General features: G+C 37.0%; 1 protein-coding gene across 2 annotated transcripts in view; it reads left to right on the top strand.

Annotated features, from left to right (window-relative positions):
• Positions 1-18341, top strand: part of UBXN7 (UBX domain protein 7) — a 55261-nt gene that overhangs the window by 4080 nt on the left and 32840 nt on the right. Inside the window, exons 2-4 of one of the 2 annotated variants that reach the window (XM_059391187.1) lie at positions 2593-2615; positions 14137-14284; positions 17026-17093. In XM_059391187.1, the coding sequence (XP_059247170.1) occupies positions 2594-2615; positions 14137-14284; positions 17026-17093 (238 nt within the window). In that variant the 5' untranslated portion in view covers position 2593. The remainder of the gene's footprint in view (positions 1-2592; positions 2616-14136; positions 14285-17025; positions 17094-18341) is intronic. The other variant, XM_059391186.1, reaches the window with a different exon arrangement.

Genomic DNA, 18341 nt, shown 5'->3' with positions numbered 1-18341 from the left:
GCTTCCCTCTCTCTCTCTGCCTGCCTCTCCGACTACTTGTGATTTCTCTCTGTCAAATAAATAAATAAAAATCTTTAAAAATAAAAAAAAAAATAAAAAAAAACATTTATTTTTATTATTATTTTTTCTTATTTTTACATTGTGGATCATAGTATACATAATTTAGAATTCAAAGATTTTCAGTTACTATTACATCATAAATATTTTTTCTGTGATCAAACTCTGATAAGCAAGTAGCCAAGAGAAGTTAGTCTTTGTAATATTCAGATTGAGAAACTGTATACCTTTACGATTGATATTAGAGTCATTTGAAGTTGTATAGAAAACCAGTCCTGTTACTTTATGGTCTACTACATTTTATGGTATTATTCAGTTTGATCTCCCTTGATATTCATCATACTTGGGTTTGAATGACTGTTGACTGCTTTCAAAAGCCCTATCAGATTTTTTTTAAAGATTTTATTTATTTATTTGTCAGAGAGAGAGAGAGAGAGAGCACGCAAGCAGGGGAGCAACAGGCAGAGCAGGCAAAGGGAGAAGCAGGCTCCCCACTGAGCCTGATGTGGAGTACCAATAAATTCAGCATTGATAGACTACTGTGTACCTGATATGGTTCAGGTCCTGGGAATACTACTATGGGCAAGACAAGGTGTCTGTTAAGACAAGGTGCTTTAACCAAAAAGCATTAAGGTTAATGGGAATACAGACATATAAATAGGTATTATAATACAATGGGAGAATGGTAGGTAGCTATTATGGGAGCACAAAAGATGGAGGTAAAGGTTTCCAAGAAGAAATAATTTCTTAGCTAAAACTTAAAGGAGATGGCTAATGAACTTAAATAAAAGAAACAAAGAAAAAAGAGGAGAGGTGTTTCTGACAGAAGAAACATGTACAAAGGTCTGGAGGAGAGAAGGACAGATATACACACATACAGAAACCAGAAAGAAGAGACAGTAGATTTGGGGAGTTGATCATTCTGAATGAATAGGGCATAGCTAATGGGACATGCAGTAAATTAAGCTGAAGATATAAGTGGGTGGGTGCCAGATTAGGAAGGGCTTTGCATGTTAAATCTTGGCTTTATTCTGAGTGTAGTGTGGAGTCAATGAAAAATTTAATTGGGGGAGTAACATAACCAGATTTAGATTTTTTAGAAAGAGCTGCTTAGCTATACTGGAAAACAGGTAGGTATCAAGATCAGTAAAAGGTTGTTGCTTTTACTTTTTTTTTTTTTTTTGAAGATTTTATTTATTTATTTGTCAGAGAGAGAGAGAGAGTGCGCGCACGAGCGTGAGCACAGGCAGGCAGAGAGGCAGAGGGAGAAGCAGGCTCCCTGCCGAGCAAGGAGCCTGATGTGGGACTCGATCCCAGGATGCTGGGATCATGATCTGAGCCGAAGGCAGCCGCTTAACCAACTGAGCCATCCAGGTGTCCCGAAGGCTGTTGCTTTAATGCAAGAAAAACACTGGTGTCCTTACTGAATTAAGTTTGTGGCAGAAAAGTGGAAAATAAGGGAACAAAGCTACAGGAAGAAGTCAGAGGAGTCAGAATGAAGCCTCAGATTCTGTTTTGGACATCTAGGTATGTAATGGGGCTATTTGTGAAGGTTGTGGAATAGTAGAACAGGTTTGGGAAGAAGATGGTTAGTTCAGTTTCAGATAAGTTGCTGCCTCTGAGACTTCAAGTGGACTCTTCAATAAGCAGAGGACTGGGTCTAGAAAGAGTGATAGCTGAGGAGTTATAGTGATGGCTTTTGAGCTAGCTGTAAATGTGAATAGCATCTTGTAGGAGAGAGTGTACTGTGAGAAAACAGTAGGCTCCAGGACACAAAGCTGAAGGAACACTAACATCTGACACAGCGCAAAGAAGAAAGTATAAAGAAACCAAACATCTCGGAGGAAGGCTAGGAGAATGTAATGAATGGTACTTCCAACATCAGGAGTTTGGCAGTAAGTCAGATATTGTGCAGGCACCTGAAACCAGAAATCATTGAATATTTATAGATTTTTTAAGAGGGTGGGAGGGGCAGTGGAACAGGGAGAGAGAGAATCTTAAGCTGGCTCCATGACTAGCGAAGAGCCAGATATCAAGCTGGATCTCACAACCCTGAGATCACTCTCAACTGACTGGGTGGCCCAGACTCACCCTGGTGGAAGATATCTTAAAAACCATCTAGATCAATTTCTAAGTTAATAAAATGAGATGTAAAATGACTTAGGGTTATATGTCCAGGACCGTGCTCATCAAACTTTTTTGGAGTGAAGGTCCACCTTTTTTTTTTTTTTTTAATTTTCAGTCTTCATGGACCAGTACTTGTATAAAATACAATAAAAATTAATTGCTTGAAAAATGAAAAAAAAAAAACAAAAGATAAACCCAAATACTTTTAAAAATTAAGGTATAATTTGCATACAGTAAAATCTGCCCTTTTTATTGTGTATTGAGCGTGATAAATGTGTACAATTCTGTAACCACAGTGAGGTTGCAAAATAGTTCTGTCATCCTCAGAAAATTCCTCCTGCCCCTTTGTAGTTAGTCCCTCCCCCCATCTATAGCCTAATCTTTTTGTCTATTGTTTTTCTTTTCCAGAATGTCGTATAAATGGAATCACAGTATGTAGCCTTTTGAGTCTGGCTTCTTTCACTTAGCATATTGCATTTGAGATTCATTCATATTGTTGTGGTATGACTAGTTCCTTCCTTTTTATTGGTGAATAGTATACTATTGAATGGATATGCTACAATTTGCTTATCCATTTATTAAGTGAATGGATAATTGCGCTGTTTTCAGTTTGGGAGATTATAAATAAAGCTGCTAAAAACATTAGCATACGATTGGTGTGAATGTAAGTTTTCATTTCCCTTGGATAAATATCTAGAGTGGTATAATTGGATTATATGCTAGGTATGTAACTTTAAGAAATTGCCAAACTGTTTTCCAGGGTCACAAATACCATTGCCATCATCAATGTATGAGAGTTCAGTTGCCCATTTGATACTTTTATTTTTTATTATTGTTTTATTTTTATTGTATTTTTTTCTTCATTTGGTATTTTTAATTTTTTGAAGTCATTTTAATAGGTGTGTAATGGTATAGTATTGTAGTTTTAATTTGCATTTCCCTAGTGACTAATGATATTGGGAGTTTTTTCATATGATAATTTGCCATCCATAAATCTTTCAAGCCTGAACTTTTAATTATTAGATTCCACAGACATAAAATTACTCTATCATTATAAAAGTTTCTTAATGCTTACACTGGAATTTCTGTTTAATCTTGTCATGGACTAGAGATAGCTGGTCTGAGGATCACACTTTGGGTAGCACAGTCTTAGGTAATGGCCGAACAGGGACTAGCTTTGTTGATCTGTCCCCTAACTCAGTCATTTCATTTCTCTTATACTTCCTAAATTTAGTTTTCTCAGTATAAGGTTGGATTTCTTTTTTTTTTTTTTTTTTTTAGTGTTTTCAATTCCTGAATGCTTAAAAACTTATTAAGGATGGGAGACTGATGAGGTTAAGTTTTACTCTACTTCTTGCAACTATCACTCACTCCTGTTTTCTAGGTGGACAGTCTGGCTTACTTTGTTATCATTTCTGGGAGAAAAGTAGAACTAAGAAGCAGTCTCTTTTGTGTCTTTATCATTTCTGTTCTCTATCCTTCTGGAATAATAAGGACTGTATAGAGGGATTCTTTTCTCTCTTTCTGACTGCTCTACTTTGGTTCCTTGAAAGTAGTGGAGAGACTAATTTTTTCTATTTTCTATCCTTCTGGGATAATAAGGGCTCTGTTTCTTTTCTTCTTTTCTCTCTCTCTCTCTCTCTCTCTCTCTGACTTCTCTACTTTGGTTCCTTGAAAGTAGTGGAGAGACTGATTTTTTTTGGCACTTGAAAGTGATATAAAGAATAGGCATAAGGAACTACTGTAGTTTGGAAGGTCTCTTGATTTCTTTCTTCCAGCTGTGGTGGAGATGTGGGCTACATTACAGGTTTTGGGCTATTTCCTTTATCAAGTCATTAATGGAGAGAGAGTGAACTAAGAGGCAGCAGCAATGAAATGGCCACTGGTAAATTGTATACCACAGGCTGGGTTAAATAATGCACTTCGGTGCCATTAGCAGGCTTAAAACAGAGGGAAGAAGAAAAAGATAAGGGGTAAATAGGGTTCATGTAGTGAGAAATAGTAAAGTGGAGCTCCTGCCATAGATTATGGATTGAATTTTTGTGTGCCTCCCTCCTCCAATTTTTTATGTTGAGATCCTAAACCTTCAGTGTGGTGGTATCAGGAGGTGGGTACCTTTGGGAAATGATTAGGTCATAAGAATGGAGCTCTTAAGAATGGGACTAGTATCCTTAAAAAACAGACCCCAGGGACTTCTCATCCCCCTTCTGTGAGGACACAGTAAGAAGACAACTGTCTTTTTTTTTAATATACTTGAAAAAGAATTTTTTCTTTCTTTCCTTTTTTTTTTTTTTAATATTTTCTTTATTTGAGAGAGAATGAGAGAGAAAGAGAGCATGAAAAGGGGGAGGGTCGGAGGGAGAAGCAGACTCCCTGTTGAGCAGGGGGCCTGATGTGGGACTATATCCTGGGATTCTAGGGTCATGACCTGAACTGAAGGCAGTTGTTTAACCAACTGAGTCATGCAGGCACCTCAAAATTTTTTATTTTCTTAAGTAATCTTTACATCCAGTGTAGGGCTTAAACTCCCAACCCCAAGATCAAGAGTTGCATGCTCTACTGACTGAGCCAGCAAGGCACCCCAAGACAGCTGTCTTTGAAACAAGAAGCAGCCTGTACCACATACCAAGTCTGCTGGAGCCTTTATCTTGGACTTCCCAGCCTCCAGAGCTGTGAGAAAGAAGTATTTGTTTAAGCCACCCAGTCAAAGGTATTTTTGTTAGACCGACCTGAACACAGTAAGATGCAGGGTTAGATTAAGCTATCCTGTTGCTGCCTATAATATTGAGACCTCAAAATAAGCCTATTTAAACAAGTGCACAGATAGTTTAAATCTGCAAACTTGTGTTATTAGTCCCTCCCCCATTAAAAAAGATATGTTTTTTATTCTGAGTATAATAAGGTAGAAGTTCAAATTTTCTATAGCTGACCTATCAGAAATAGTTGTTACCTCTGAATATATAGGTAAAACTTGCAACTTGATTAAACTTGTTGATCACTGTTCCTTTCCCCTATACCATTTAGCTCTCTACACTTTTTCTCTGCCTTCTCAGTTAACCTTCACTTCATATTCCTATTTAGTTCAGTGGGAGTGTAATTGGCATTTTGGTTTGGACAGTTGTTTTTGTTGTGTAGGACCCTTCTATCCATTTCAGAAGAATTAGCGCTTGTATATATTTCCTTTGGCTACTGAAACAGATTACCACAAACTGCATGGCTTTACACACATTTATTCTCTCACAGTTCTGGGAGGTCATAAGTCTGAAATGAAGGTGTGAGCAGTCTTTGGGGGAAGAGGAGGCATTTTTCAAAGTCTTATGGCATCCCTGGCTTCTCTCCACTAAACGCCAGCCGTGCTCCCCCAGTCCCCAGTCATGAAACACCAAAAATGGTCTCTCACATTACTAAATGCTCTACTACTTCCCAACATTAAGAACCACTGGAACCTTTAATTATCTCTCCATTGTCTTATGTTTCTAAAATGATGCGCTAAGTGATACAACCGATACATTAAGAATGATTATACAAGCAAGATGACTCAGATAATTTGGCTTTATTTAAGAAAGTGAATGGTGTACTTTGTTTCTTGGGCCCCTCTCAAATACTGCCTTCTTGAGTTGCCAGGATTTAGCATGTGCTTCCTTTTAAAAAAATATTCATAGGTAGAGACCCCTCTTTCTTTCTTTCTTTCTTTCTTTTTTTTTTTTTTAAGATTTTATTTATTTATTTGACAGAGCACAAATAGGCAGAAAGGCAGGCAGAGAGAGAAGGGGAAGCAGGCTCTCTGCTGATCAGAGAGCCTGATGTGGGGCTCAATCCCAGGACACTGAGGTCATGACCTGAGTCGAAGGCAGAGGTTTGTTTGACCCACTGAGCCACCCAGGCATCCTGCTCTTTCTTTTTGAACACTCTTAGAGGTCAGTTTCCTGGCAAGTGCCAGTGATGCAAGTTATCCGGTCACATTGTCAACAGAGGTATGATGGGGCTGTCTCTGGGATACGCTGCCTACAGCTTAGATTCTAGTGTTAAAAAGCTAAATAAGGATTATAAATAGGATGGCAATTCTGGGCCTCGAGTATTGACACCATCTGCCCCCAAAATATCACAGTTATTATTTCCTTTATTAATAGCTTTATTTTTGTGTCTTAAAGTCACTCCCTGTAGAATCCCTTTTCATAAATTCTATTTTAATCTATAGTTCAATAAACCTCTAGTCCTAGGAAATTTTGGAATACTTACTTACACTTTTATTAAATTTTCCACTGCCACCACAACACCTTCTGATGCTTTTCAGTCATATTGGAATGCTGCTTAGTTATACATTTCTTTAAAGCAGATCTCTGTTGTTATTGTTTCATTCTTTATAGCCTTCTTTTTTTTTTTTTGGAGTGATATTTTTTGTTATATTCCTGCTTTACAAAAATAAACCAGAATGAGTATTTAACATGAGCGAAGGACATGTTCATAGTATCAGATGAGTGAAGGAAAGAAAACTGAGATGTCTTACTCTGCCTGCCTATTTTCTAGGTTCTTTAATGTGAGTTTTCTTAATCTGCACAAGTACTTCATGAAGTTGGTAATATTCTCATTTTGTAACTGAAGAAGCTGAGAGCTAGAGAAATCAGTAATAAGATCAAAGTCACACAACTTGACTAGGAGTCAAACTCAGGTTTATTTGTGTAGTATCCGTGCTTTTAATATCTATACTATACTCCCTAGCTTGGGAACTGAAGGGAACGTGAAGAATGTTTTTTCTTCCTTACAGTGTATAGGACTGGCCAGAGGAAAAATTTGATATCTTCATTCCAGCTGTTTGGTGTCTCTATCCTCAGGTACCCAGTCTCTTTTTCATGCCCTAAGGTACCTCCCACCCCAGTGCAGCACTTCTTTTAGGCCTTCCTTAGCTCTCCTCCAAAAGGCACCTGGGTACTAAAGCTACTCATATCTCTTTCTTCCTGACCGAACTCCCTTAATCTCTTATTTTTTTTCCTCAATTTACGGGGTTTTAGGGAGTAGCTCAACATCTAATGAGGAAATTAATAAAAGGTGGAGCACCTATGTGGCTCGGTTAGGCATCTTGACTCCTGATTTTGGCTCAGGTCGTGATTCAGGATTGTGAGATCAAGCCCTGCCTCTGGCTCTGCACTCAGTGCGTTGTTTGCTTAAGATTTCTCTCCCCCTCTCCCTTTGCCCTGCACCTCTAAAAAAATTAAAAAATAAAAATAAAAATAAGCATGTTTGTTAACCTAAATAAATCTCTTCAGTGGTTGCATTTTAGGCAACATAATAAAGTGAAAAAAAAAATGTAGGCAGTTAGAAAAGGACTTTTAAGCAGACCATATTGTTGACCTATGAACTTGGCTGAGGATTGGCTTTACAAGTTCCTGATTTTCATACCTTTTTAAATTTTACTTTAGAGCCCACAAATTCTCTGAAGGGTTCCCAGTCAGTTGGAGTTCTGATAGTTGGAAGTTGGTAGAGAAGATGACAACCCCTATTTGTATGCAGTGGTCATTTTTAAGTTTAATTTCTTTGTGAACACATTTCAGAAGGAGTGAAAACAGCCAGCATTGGTTGCCATTATGGCAGAGGGAGTTTCACTCTCCTACCAACATATTCTTTGTGCTTTTTATGGTGCTTTTGTGCAGTGTTGAGCACCTGGAAAGATAGCCAAAAATGATACGAATTCAGTGATGTTATTCTCTGAAAAGATTAGTGGATGCCTTGTGAAGCTGATTTTAGGGTTCATTATGAGGCAAATGTAACCGTTCATGCATCTCTCTGCTAGAACAAGCAGCCAGAGTGGTCTACCTACAGGAACATTTTAACTTTCAGAATTGCTGTGTTGATAAGTACATTAAAGTGGAATACAATAGATATTGGACTTTCAGACTAGCCTTTAAGAAATACAGTGTAAAGGTATTGGGAAGGCACTAAAACAAAGCCTCAGGTTTTATGACAGATAATATGGAAGCACGCAAGTCCCAAAATTGTTCATCAAATTTGTGCTGGTGTTGGCCCAAGATTACCTAAAGTTGGCTATTCGGATATTTGAACTCCTTCCCCTCAAAAAGTTGCGTTTGTCTGTGTTTTGAAATTTCTTTCTTTCTTTTTTTTTTTTTTTAAAGATTTTATTTATTTATTTGACACAGAGAGATATAACAGGCAGGGGGAGCAGCTGACAGAGGGAGAGGTAGAGGGAAAAAGAGGCTCCCTGCTGAGCAGAGACCCTGATGCAGGACTAAATCCCAGGACCCTGGGACCTGAGCTGAAGGCAGATGCTTAACTGACTGAGCCACCCAGGCACCCTTGGAATTTTTTTTTTTAACATTTATGTATTAAAGAGAGAGAGTGGGTGTGTAGGGGGAGGGGCAGAGGAGAGGGAGAGAGAATCTCAAGCAGGCTCCCCGCTGGGTGTGGAGCCCAACGCAACCTGGGGCTCAGTTTCATGACCCTGAGATCATGACCTAAGCTTGAATGAAGACTATAGCGATGGACATAGAGCAAAAACGATGGGTCAAAGTGGTTTCAGTTACACGGAAACCTTAGGAATTGTTGGTTGACTAATGGGATGTTTGCAGTGGAAGGAGAGAGAAGGGTTGGAAATTTCTTAAATTTGAGTAATATATGAAGCCTTTTTTTTTTTTTTAAAGATTTTTATTTACTTATTTGAGAGAGAGAGAGCGCGCACGAGAGGGGAGAAGGTCAGAGGGAGAAGCAGACTTCCCATGGAGCTGGGAGCCGGATGCGAGACTCCATCCCGGGACTCTGGGATCATGACCTGACCTGCAAGCAGTTGCCTAACCAACTGAGCCACCCAGGCACCCTATTTGAAGCCTTTTTAAAAGGAAAAAGCCTCCCTGGGCCTGTGTAACTAAAATGACCATATGTATACCTAGATGTATGGCAAATGCTATGTGAAAGGCAACTCTGTCCAATTCCCAGAAAGATTTCTCACTAACATAAATATGCAAATTTCTAGGGACTTAGGTCAAATGATCAGATGCTTTTTTTGTAATTTTTTTTAAATTGACTTAACATTAAATCCTAATATTATGTATTCATGGTTTATCCACTTGTGTTTCAAGACAAAATTTTTTTTCAAAAAAAATAATCTTGGGGTGCCTGGGTGGCTCAGTGGGTTAAGCTGCTGCCTTCGGCTCAGGTCATGATCTCAGGGTCCTGGGATCGAGCCCCACATCGGGCTCTCTGCTCCGCGGGGAGCCTGCTTCCCTCTCTCCCTCTCTCTCTCTCTGCCTACTTGTGATCTCTGTCTGTCAAATGAATAAATAAAATCTTTTAAAAAAAAGATTATTTTTTTTTAAAGATTTTATTTATTCATTTGACACACAGAGACCACAAGTAGGCAGAGAAGCAGGCAGAGAGAGAGAGGAGGAAGCAGCCTCCCTGCTGAGCAGATAGCCCGATGCGGGGCTCAATCCCAGGATTCTGGGATCATGACCTGAGCTGAAGGAAGAGGCTTTAACGCACTGAGCCACCCAGGCACCCCTCAAAAAAAATTTTTTTAAGTAAACTCTGCCCACAACGTAGGGCTTGAACTCATGACCTGAGGTGAAGAGTCACGTGCTTTACCTACTGAGCCAGCCAAGCACCCCTCATGAAATAATTTTGTTCACTGTTTTCCACTGGCATCTTAGATATATGTCTTTGTCAGCTATCAGACAGCAGTATCTGCTCCATCATCTGACAGGTTTTTTTTTGAGCATGTGATTTTCACTTTACATTATTTGAGATAGAGCACTTTTAAAATTTATATGTGATGCTCTCTCTGGAAATTCAATCTTAAGAACATGGATAGATCTTAAGTACCCATTTGTTGTTTGTCATTTCCACAGCATAACCATATTGCTTTATAAATGAAAGTAAAAGATTAAACATATGCACATCGTATAAAATTCAAAGGATATGAAAGTGTTGTTTTGGCTGAAGCCCAATTTTCCTTTCCATGGTAGATCAACTGGTGAACTGAAGTACTATGAGATAGCTCTAACTCAGTTTATTAGACATTGGTCATACGCAAGCAGATACAGTGCTGCATGAATTGTGTAGGATGGGTAAGAAGAGAGGGAAAACCAGAGAGATGAGCTGAGGCCTGATCATGAAGGACTTCCCAGATCATAAGGATTTTGGAATTTATACTGTATACTGTGGTGTCAGCCATTAAAAAGGCTTTATTTATTTATTTATTTTTTAAAAAAGCTGTTAAAGACTTTTAGGTGGATGTGTGTGTGAGAGAGAGAGATTGAGAATCAGACTTGTATTTTGGAGCATAGCTGCAGCAACAACATCAAAGATAGAATGATGATCAATTAAGAGTCTTTTGTAGTAATCTAAGTAAAAAGTATTGTGGGCTTCATTTAAGGCCTTAGAACTAATAGTATAGGAACGCCCGGGAGGCTCAGTCCTTAGGCGTCTGTCTTTGCCTCAGGTCATGATCCCTGGGTTCTGAGATCAAGCCCTACATCGGGCTCCCTGCTCTGTGGGAAGCCTGCTTCTCCCTATCCCACTCCCCCTACTTGTGTTCCTTCTCTCGCTCTGATTGTCAAATAAATAAAATCTTTAAAAAAACAACAATAAAAAAAACCCTAATAGCAGAGGGACGCCTGGGTGGCTTAGTTGGTTAAGTGTCTGCCTTTGGCTTAGGTCATGACCCCAGGATCCTGGGATGGAGCCTTGCATTGGGCTCCTTGCTCAGCTGGGAGCCTGTTACTACCCCTGCTTGTGCACATGCATGCTCTCTCTCCTCTGACAAATAAAAAAATAAAACCTGAAAAAAAAAAAAAAGAATAGAAAAGAGAAGACAAATGAAAGATATTAAGAGGGGAATCAGCACTTCCATTTCTGACAGTGGGGGTAAACAAGAGAGATCATGAATAACCCTCTTGCTGAGAAAAATCCTAAGTGAAATGTGTATTTAGAAATTTTTTTTCAAAATATATCATTGGGCTGGTGAGAAAGTAAGGAATACTCTGAGGCTAAAAATGAAATGAAATTGGGAATGCAGATGTTAGCTAGATTTAAAGGAAGTCTTTACCCTGGTGGAATCTAACCAAATTAAATGGCTTTAAGCTTCTGCTTTGATAGCCTCATAGGGCCCAGGAAACAGGAAACAATGCCTGTGGTCTTCCTAGGGAAAAGAGTCTGATAGGAGACCCTTCCTTCCCTTTCATGAAACAGACTTTGTTACAACCTTGGCAGTTGGAGAGTGGCAGGAGATAGTCACTGAGAATTTATAACAAGGGTCTTTATAGCATCACATTTTCTATGAGGTCTTATATTACTTAAGTCAAGAATGTATTAAAAATGTATTTAAAATCTTTGTTAGGGCTCCTGGGTGGCTCACTTGGTTAAACATCTGCCTTTCAGCTCAGGTCATGATCTCTGAGTCCTGGGATTGCGCCCTGCATCAGGCTTCCTGCTAGCAGGGAGTCTGCTTCTCTCTCTCCTTCTGTCTCTCCCCACTGCTTGTTCTCTCTCTTTTAAATAAATAAATGAAATCTTAAAGAAATATAAAATGGTCTTTGTTTGGTAGTGCCCACAGGTGCCTTGCAGAATTTATCGATCAAATCCTCGCTTCAAAAATTGACAGAATTAAAAATCCAAGGCACATAAGATCACAGGAAAAAAAAATCACGAAATGCACACAAACCATGGCACATGAACAAGAGCCAACAGAAACAAGAGAGGATGACCGCCCACAGACAGCAGACAGTTTGTTTTGTCTTAGTAATTCCAATAAATTTGATCAATATGTTTGAAGAAATGAAAAGTATATGAGTATAAAGGAAGGGTCTCTGAAACATAGCTAGGCATATTAGGAAAAAAACAAGAACAGAACTTCTGGTTATAAAAAATAAACTGAAATTAAAAACCCAGTGAAGAAATTAAAAAACAGCAACAACTACAAAAAGAACAGACTGGCGCAGGATAGAGTGAAGGGTTCTAACATTTATCTAATTGGAGTTCCAGAAAAAATGAGTGTGAATGGAGGAGTATGGTAATTGTTAAATAGAAATAGCTGAGAATTTTTTGGAATTGATAAAAGATAGCAATTCTTACATGATGGAAGTGCCGTGAAACCCAAGGAGATGGTTAAATCAGCCACGACAAATTAGCATGAAACTGCAGAAGACCAAAGACAGAGAAAATCTTAAAAGCAACTAGAGAGAAACAACAGATTGCTATAAAAATATTTTCTCTGGTACAGCAGCTGATTTCCCAGCAGCAGCAACAGAAGCCAGGGGACACTGGAATGCTGTCTTTACTGTACTGAGAGCAAATAGCTGTCAGCCTGAAAATAGAATGTCCAGTAAAACTGTCTTTCAGGAATGATAACAAAATAAGACATTTTCAGACCACACACACACACACACACACACACACAAACACCTTTTAGAAGGAAATTATAAGGTACATGATTCTGGTAGAAGTAAAGTCATTTCAGATGGAAAACCTGCAATGCCTTTTAATGATCACAAATGTTCCAACAAACAGATTCTACAGCTTAGATTCCAGTACTGTTGGACATTTATGTTTCCAGTTTTTCAGTATTAACTGAAACTATACTGGACATGTATATGGACATATATTTATGCTTGTATTTGATATGGAATAGATAAAAGAATAAGTCTTTTGGAGTGCTTGGGTTGGTTAGGTATCTGACTCTTGGTTTTAGCTCAAGTCATGATCTCATGGGTCAGGGTACCAAGCCCTCCTGGGATTCTGCATTCAGCATGGAGTTCTGTTTGAAGATTCTCTCCCTCTGCCCCTTACCCTACTCCCACACTTGCGCATATGCACTTGCTCAAAAAAATCTTAAAAAAAAAAAAAAAAAAAAAAGTCGGGGCACCTGGGTGGCTCAGTGGGTTAAAGCCTCTGCTTTTAGCTCAGGTCATGATCTCAGGGTCCTGGGATCGAGCCTTGCATTGGACTCTCTGCTCAGCAGTAAGCCTGTTTCCCCCTCTCCCTCTCTCTGCCTGCCTCTCCGCCGGCTTGTGATCTGTGTCTGTCAAATAAATAAATAAAATCTTAAAGAAAAAAAAAAAAAAGGAAGTCTATTTTTGACTAGGAACCCAAATTACTAGGTCAAAAGAAGGAGTGCTTTTTGATAAATGTTATAAAATTGCTATTGTAAAGGGCTTTACCAATTTACATTGCATCTGATGACTGTATTGGCTTTACAAATGAATAAATGTGTATAGGGTCAGTTCTGAACGATGAAGATTGACTTTTTTTTTTTTTTTTTTTTTAAGAGAAAGCGTGAGTTGGGGTGGGGGAGCAGAGGGAGTTTAATTAAGAGAGATAATCTTAAACAGGCACCACGCCCAGCGCTGAGCTGGATGAAGGCCTCATCTCCTGACCCTGAGATGATGACCTGAGCCAGAATCGAGTTAGACACAACTGACTGAGCCACCCAGGTGGCCCTGAAGGTTGACATTTCTTCCAGATTTTGACTTGGTTATAGTTTTGACAGTATGTCCCGTCTCACTTCTCTCCCTTTGTTTTTAAAAAAATGCTTTCTTTTTAATGGAAACAAATGCTAACTGAAATGCATTCTTTTAAAAAAAATATTTCTAACTTCCTAGAATGTAATCTTTCATTTTTCCTTATCATTTTTTCAATTTTTAACAAATATATAGCTGGTTCATTTAAAGACATGCTTTATTTAGTTTGGTTTTATTATGAAGGAGGACCACTGTTTTAATGCTGATAGTTTCTTTTCTAGCTTTGTGTATTTACTAATCAGCTAACATTGTAAAAAGTAAACAAACAGGTTTTTAAAAAGAAGTCATTCATCCTAAAAGGGAAAAGGTACTGTTAATTTGCTTGGGAATTCTGTATTTTAATGTGAACCTTTAGTAAGAAGTTGTCTTTTCTTTTCTTTTTTTTTTTTTTTTTTTTTACTTTTTCCCTGTCTTTTTGCTGTTTCAGGTGCAAGCGAAAGTGTAGGGAAACATATGCTTGAAGCCTGCAACAATAATCTGGAGATGGCAGTCACTATGTTTTTGGATGGTGGAGGAATTGCTGAAGAGCCCAGTACCAGTTCAGCAAGTGTCTCCACAGTGAGACCACACACAGAGTATGAATTTATTATTCATTATTAGGAGCTACTCCTTGCCTAAATTGAGCAGTTGCATTTTTGTCATTTAGGTTAATTCTCTGGTTTTGAAAAACTTGAAAGCATCTGAAGAAGTGTCACGTGTACATTTTTATGCTTACATACCTTCAGTTCTCTAGAGCACTGTCATGTCCTATTTAATCTTCAAAAGAACCTTGCAGGATGACATTATTATCTACATTTTACAGATGAGGAAGCAAAAGCATAGCCATTTTCCCAGGCTACACAGTTCGTAGCAGATATGGCAATAAAGCCAATTAAAGCTCAGATTTCCCAATTCTAAATTTTCTTACATTATCTCAGGAGAGTTTTGAGTTGCCACAAAAATTATTTGAAAAATAATTCTGGTCCTTTATACCTTAATGATAGTTACATGTGGTTAATCATTGGAAGCACTTTAACATATGGAACCATACTCTGTAGGGAACGATAGTAAATGGTGAACAAATTTGGGGTTTTTTGCCCTTTACATTTGATAACCAATGAGAATTTGAAGTGAACACCTTATGGGTAAACTTCTAAGTCTTTGGAAAATACTAGAGATGAATGCTACCTAAGGAAAACCATTGACTTTTGAAGCAAAATCAAACAGATCCTTAAATAAGACTTTAAAGCTTACAGCCCTTTATAATTCTGAGTGTTTACAACATGAGATACTAAACAAAAGAAACTCCCTGTTTAAGGGAATAGACTAAATAGACATAGTATATAAATATAATACTATAATATATAAAAATATATATATAATATATATAAATATATAATATTATTTTTAAGGTAGAGATAGATTTAAAAAGCCAAATGACATTCAAGACATAGTTGCCTCTTTCGTTGATCTAGTTCCAGATTCTAGAGTACTAATTGTTTGCACATGAAGAGTGAACTTTAGAGATCATTATTAATACTTCATAAAGTTTTTTCCTATCAGTGTTGGCTACTATTTCAGATTTTGGTGTTCCATTCCCCCCAATATAGCTCCAATTGTTCTTGGAAATCAATCTGAAATGATTTAGCTTACAGAAAAAACAGGTATTCATGGCTGATTTGGGGGGAATATAACTGTTCTCACTGTATAAAACATGTTTTTTTAATTGTGTTTAAAGATAGTTTTGATATGGGGTGCCTGGCTGGCTCAGTCAGTAGAGCATGCAACTCTTGATCTCAGGGTCGTGAATTTAAGCCCCACGTTGGATGTGGAGCCTACTTTAAAAAAATAATAATAATTTTGATAGGTGAATGTCTTTTCCTACTGAATTACATTGTAATTTGACTTAGATTACTTGTATTGCTAATTGATTAACATTTGATAATGGCTCCTAATTCCTAAACTATAATTTTCACTCTTTATGGATCTTTTTTCTGATTCATTCTTTCATTTTGTTGGGTAGCTAGCAATCTTGGAACGGATACCCTCAAACATACAGTAATCAATTTTTTCTGTATAGGGACTACTACTTAATCCATACGCTAATTGATGTATTTCATCAGATTAAGGTTTGTTTTTTGAGTAATTAAATTGTTACAGATATAGGTAATATATTTTATGAAATCAGGTATAGCATGGAAAGATTTATTTAGGTAAAAGATGTCTTTTAAATTCTTAGTTTTCTTAAGAAAATGGACTAATTCTCTTTGATGAAAGAGGATTAATAGAGCTTCCTCTTATAGTTCCATTGTTTCTTCTTTCAGATTATTGAAATTTTGTGTGTGAGCAGTGACTGATAGACTTAATTTTAAACTACCTTTTAATCCTTCATCTTTGCCTAATTGTAGATTTTTTAGTCGATCTAGTTGTTCTTTGATTATAGGATTTTTTTGACAAATGAATATTCATACTTTATTTCATAAAGTATGTTTTGGAGTTCCACCTATCATATCAAAAATAGGGCCTTAAGCTCAGTTATTATTATTAGAAACACCTGAATGGAAAACATTAGGTCTGACTTAAATCAACGTTGTGAGCAGGACAGTAATAAATTTGAAACATACACTTCCTTGCTGTGAACATTAATCAGCAGAGATTAATACTTAAAACTATAAAATAAACATACACCATTTTTACAATATTTCTAAATGAGTATTTTCTGCTGGAGGAAATGGGTTATTAATAGATCCTCTGGCGGTAGACTTTGAAGAGTTTATAGACTTTTAAAAGATGAGTAATTACTTTTTCTGTTCTGTATATATTGGAGTTTATTTAATAAATAATCCAAGGGATTACCTGTTAACTGACTCTAAAACTAGCATAAAATTTACTGCTTGTTTAATATAAACTTATTTTAGTATATGTGATTTAATGATCTATTGCTTGATGTAGTAGCAATATAGTACTACTTTTATTACGTCTGTATTTTTTCATTTTTTTGTCTGATTTTTTTTGTTTTTAAGCTCCCCCCCTTTCTTTTCCTGTAAAGAATCTAGGGTAGGGAACTTAAGAGGAAAGGGGAGATAATTTTTCTTTTTCTGTTTGTTCTCTTTATAAATCATTTGAGCCATCTATGCCAGATACTTTCACTCGACTTGACCTCTGTCAACTAGTTAATATTTAGTTGACCATCTAACTTATTTAACACCGTGGTTCCTAAGAGTCACTAAATTTGGTGTTCATATAACTTGTTAATTTGGATGCGTTCACAGTAGTTATGGAGAGAACATGTAGCAAAAAAGTTTTCCTTTTGATATTTTCCTACTTCTTTTAATAGAGAAGAAGTTCGTGCCCCAATTCCTCAAAAACAGGAAATATTGGTGGAACCAGAACCTTTGTTTGGTGGTAAGTTCATCTTTTTTCCTTAGTTTTCTTGGACTCTGTTGTTATCTTTAGGGTTTTAATGAAGTTATCCTAAGATGTGAAGGCTTGCTCAGAGATTAACTTTAAGTGTAGAGTCAGTTCTTATCTTTTAATTCTGTATCCCTTCAGGAAAATTGCACAGTTGCTTCTTTCCAAGGAGAGAAACAGACTAAAATATTTGTTGTAGAAGACCAAAAGAAGGAACATTAGCAAAGAGAAATAACTGCTTTATAATGGAAACAAACCTATCATTAGATAAAAGACTCTTATTTTGAGGGGCACTTACTTGACTGCCACATCCTTACTGTCTTGATATGCCTTGTCTTTTCTCTTTCTAAATTTCCAGAAGCGCCATTTCTGTTTTGAACAAAGGAGAAAGTAATACCTAATCCATGCAAAAAGTTGTGGTATCAGCCTGGGTGCATAGAGAGACAGTAAAAAATGTAACATTTAATTACATTAAAAGAAAATTTATAGTTTTAGTTTAATAAGCATTTATTTACCTTTTGTAATTGGTATGTTAAAAAAATAGAAAATAAAGTTATAATCTGGGTGGGCAAGGCCATAGAAATGTATATTGTACATACTGAGACCAGTAATGCAGAGAAATAAAAAGTTCTGTAGGTAAACTTGAATAAAGGAGAAGAAATAAATCATAAAAAAGGGATGAAGAAAATAATATAAATGCTGTTTTAATTTGAAAAGACACTGTAATTTAGAGGTTTTTTTTTTGTTTTTTTTTTTTTAAAGATCAGCCTGTGACTTGGCAGTTTGGAGTTTAGTGAGAAATAACAGAATATGTTGTCTAGATTCAGAAATAAAGATGGGAGGAAGAAAACTGTAAGAACTGAATATTGAAGTATAATATGGGCTTTCTGGACTTTGATTTAGCCAGTCATTGTGCTGTTTTTATACCAGAAGTAATGAAGCATTGGTCATCTTTTTTTTTTTTTTTTTCATACAAATGTTATGAATGGATTTTAGAATTGAGGGGTGATGCCCTTGGAAGCTTTATCTTTTCTTTATTGCAAGGAATAAGGCAAGATTTCTGAGTGGGGTAGATTATGGGAAATAAATTCTCTGCTATTTAACTGTTGTAAAGAGGCAAAAGAGTTCTCATTTGAAACCCCTTTCCTCCTTTTACCTCTGGTGTAATAAACATTGAAGAGGGGGATGGGAATGAATGTAGAGTTAGGAAGTCAGTCCTGACTTCTATTATTAGATCTTACT

This window comes from Mustela nigripes, chromosome 2, assembly GCF_022355385.1.
Source record: "Mustela nigripes isolate SB6536 chromosome 2, MUSNIG.SB6536, whole genome shotgun sequence".
NCBI classification, from domain to species: domain Eukaryota; kingdom Metazoa; phylum Chordata; class Mammalia; order Carnivora; family Mustelidae; genus Mustela; species Mustela nigripes.
The sequence above is the reverse complement of the archived record's forward strand: the minus strand, read 5'-3'. Positions and strand labels throughout refer to the sequence as shown.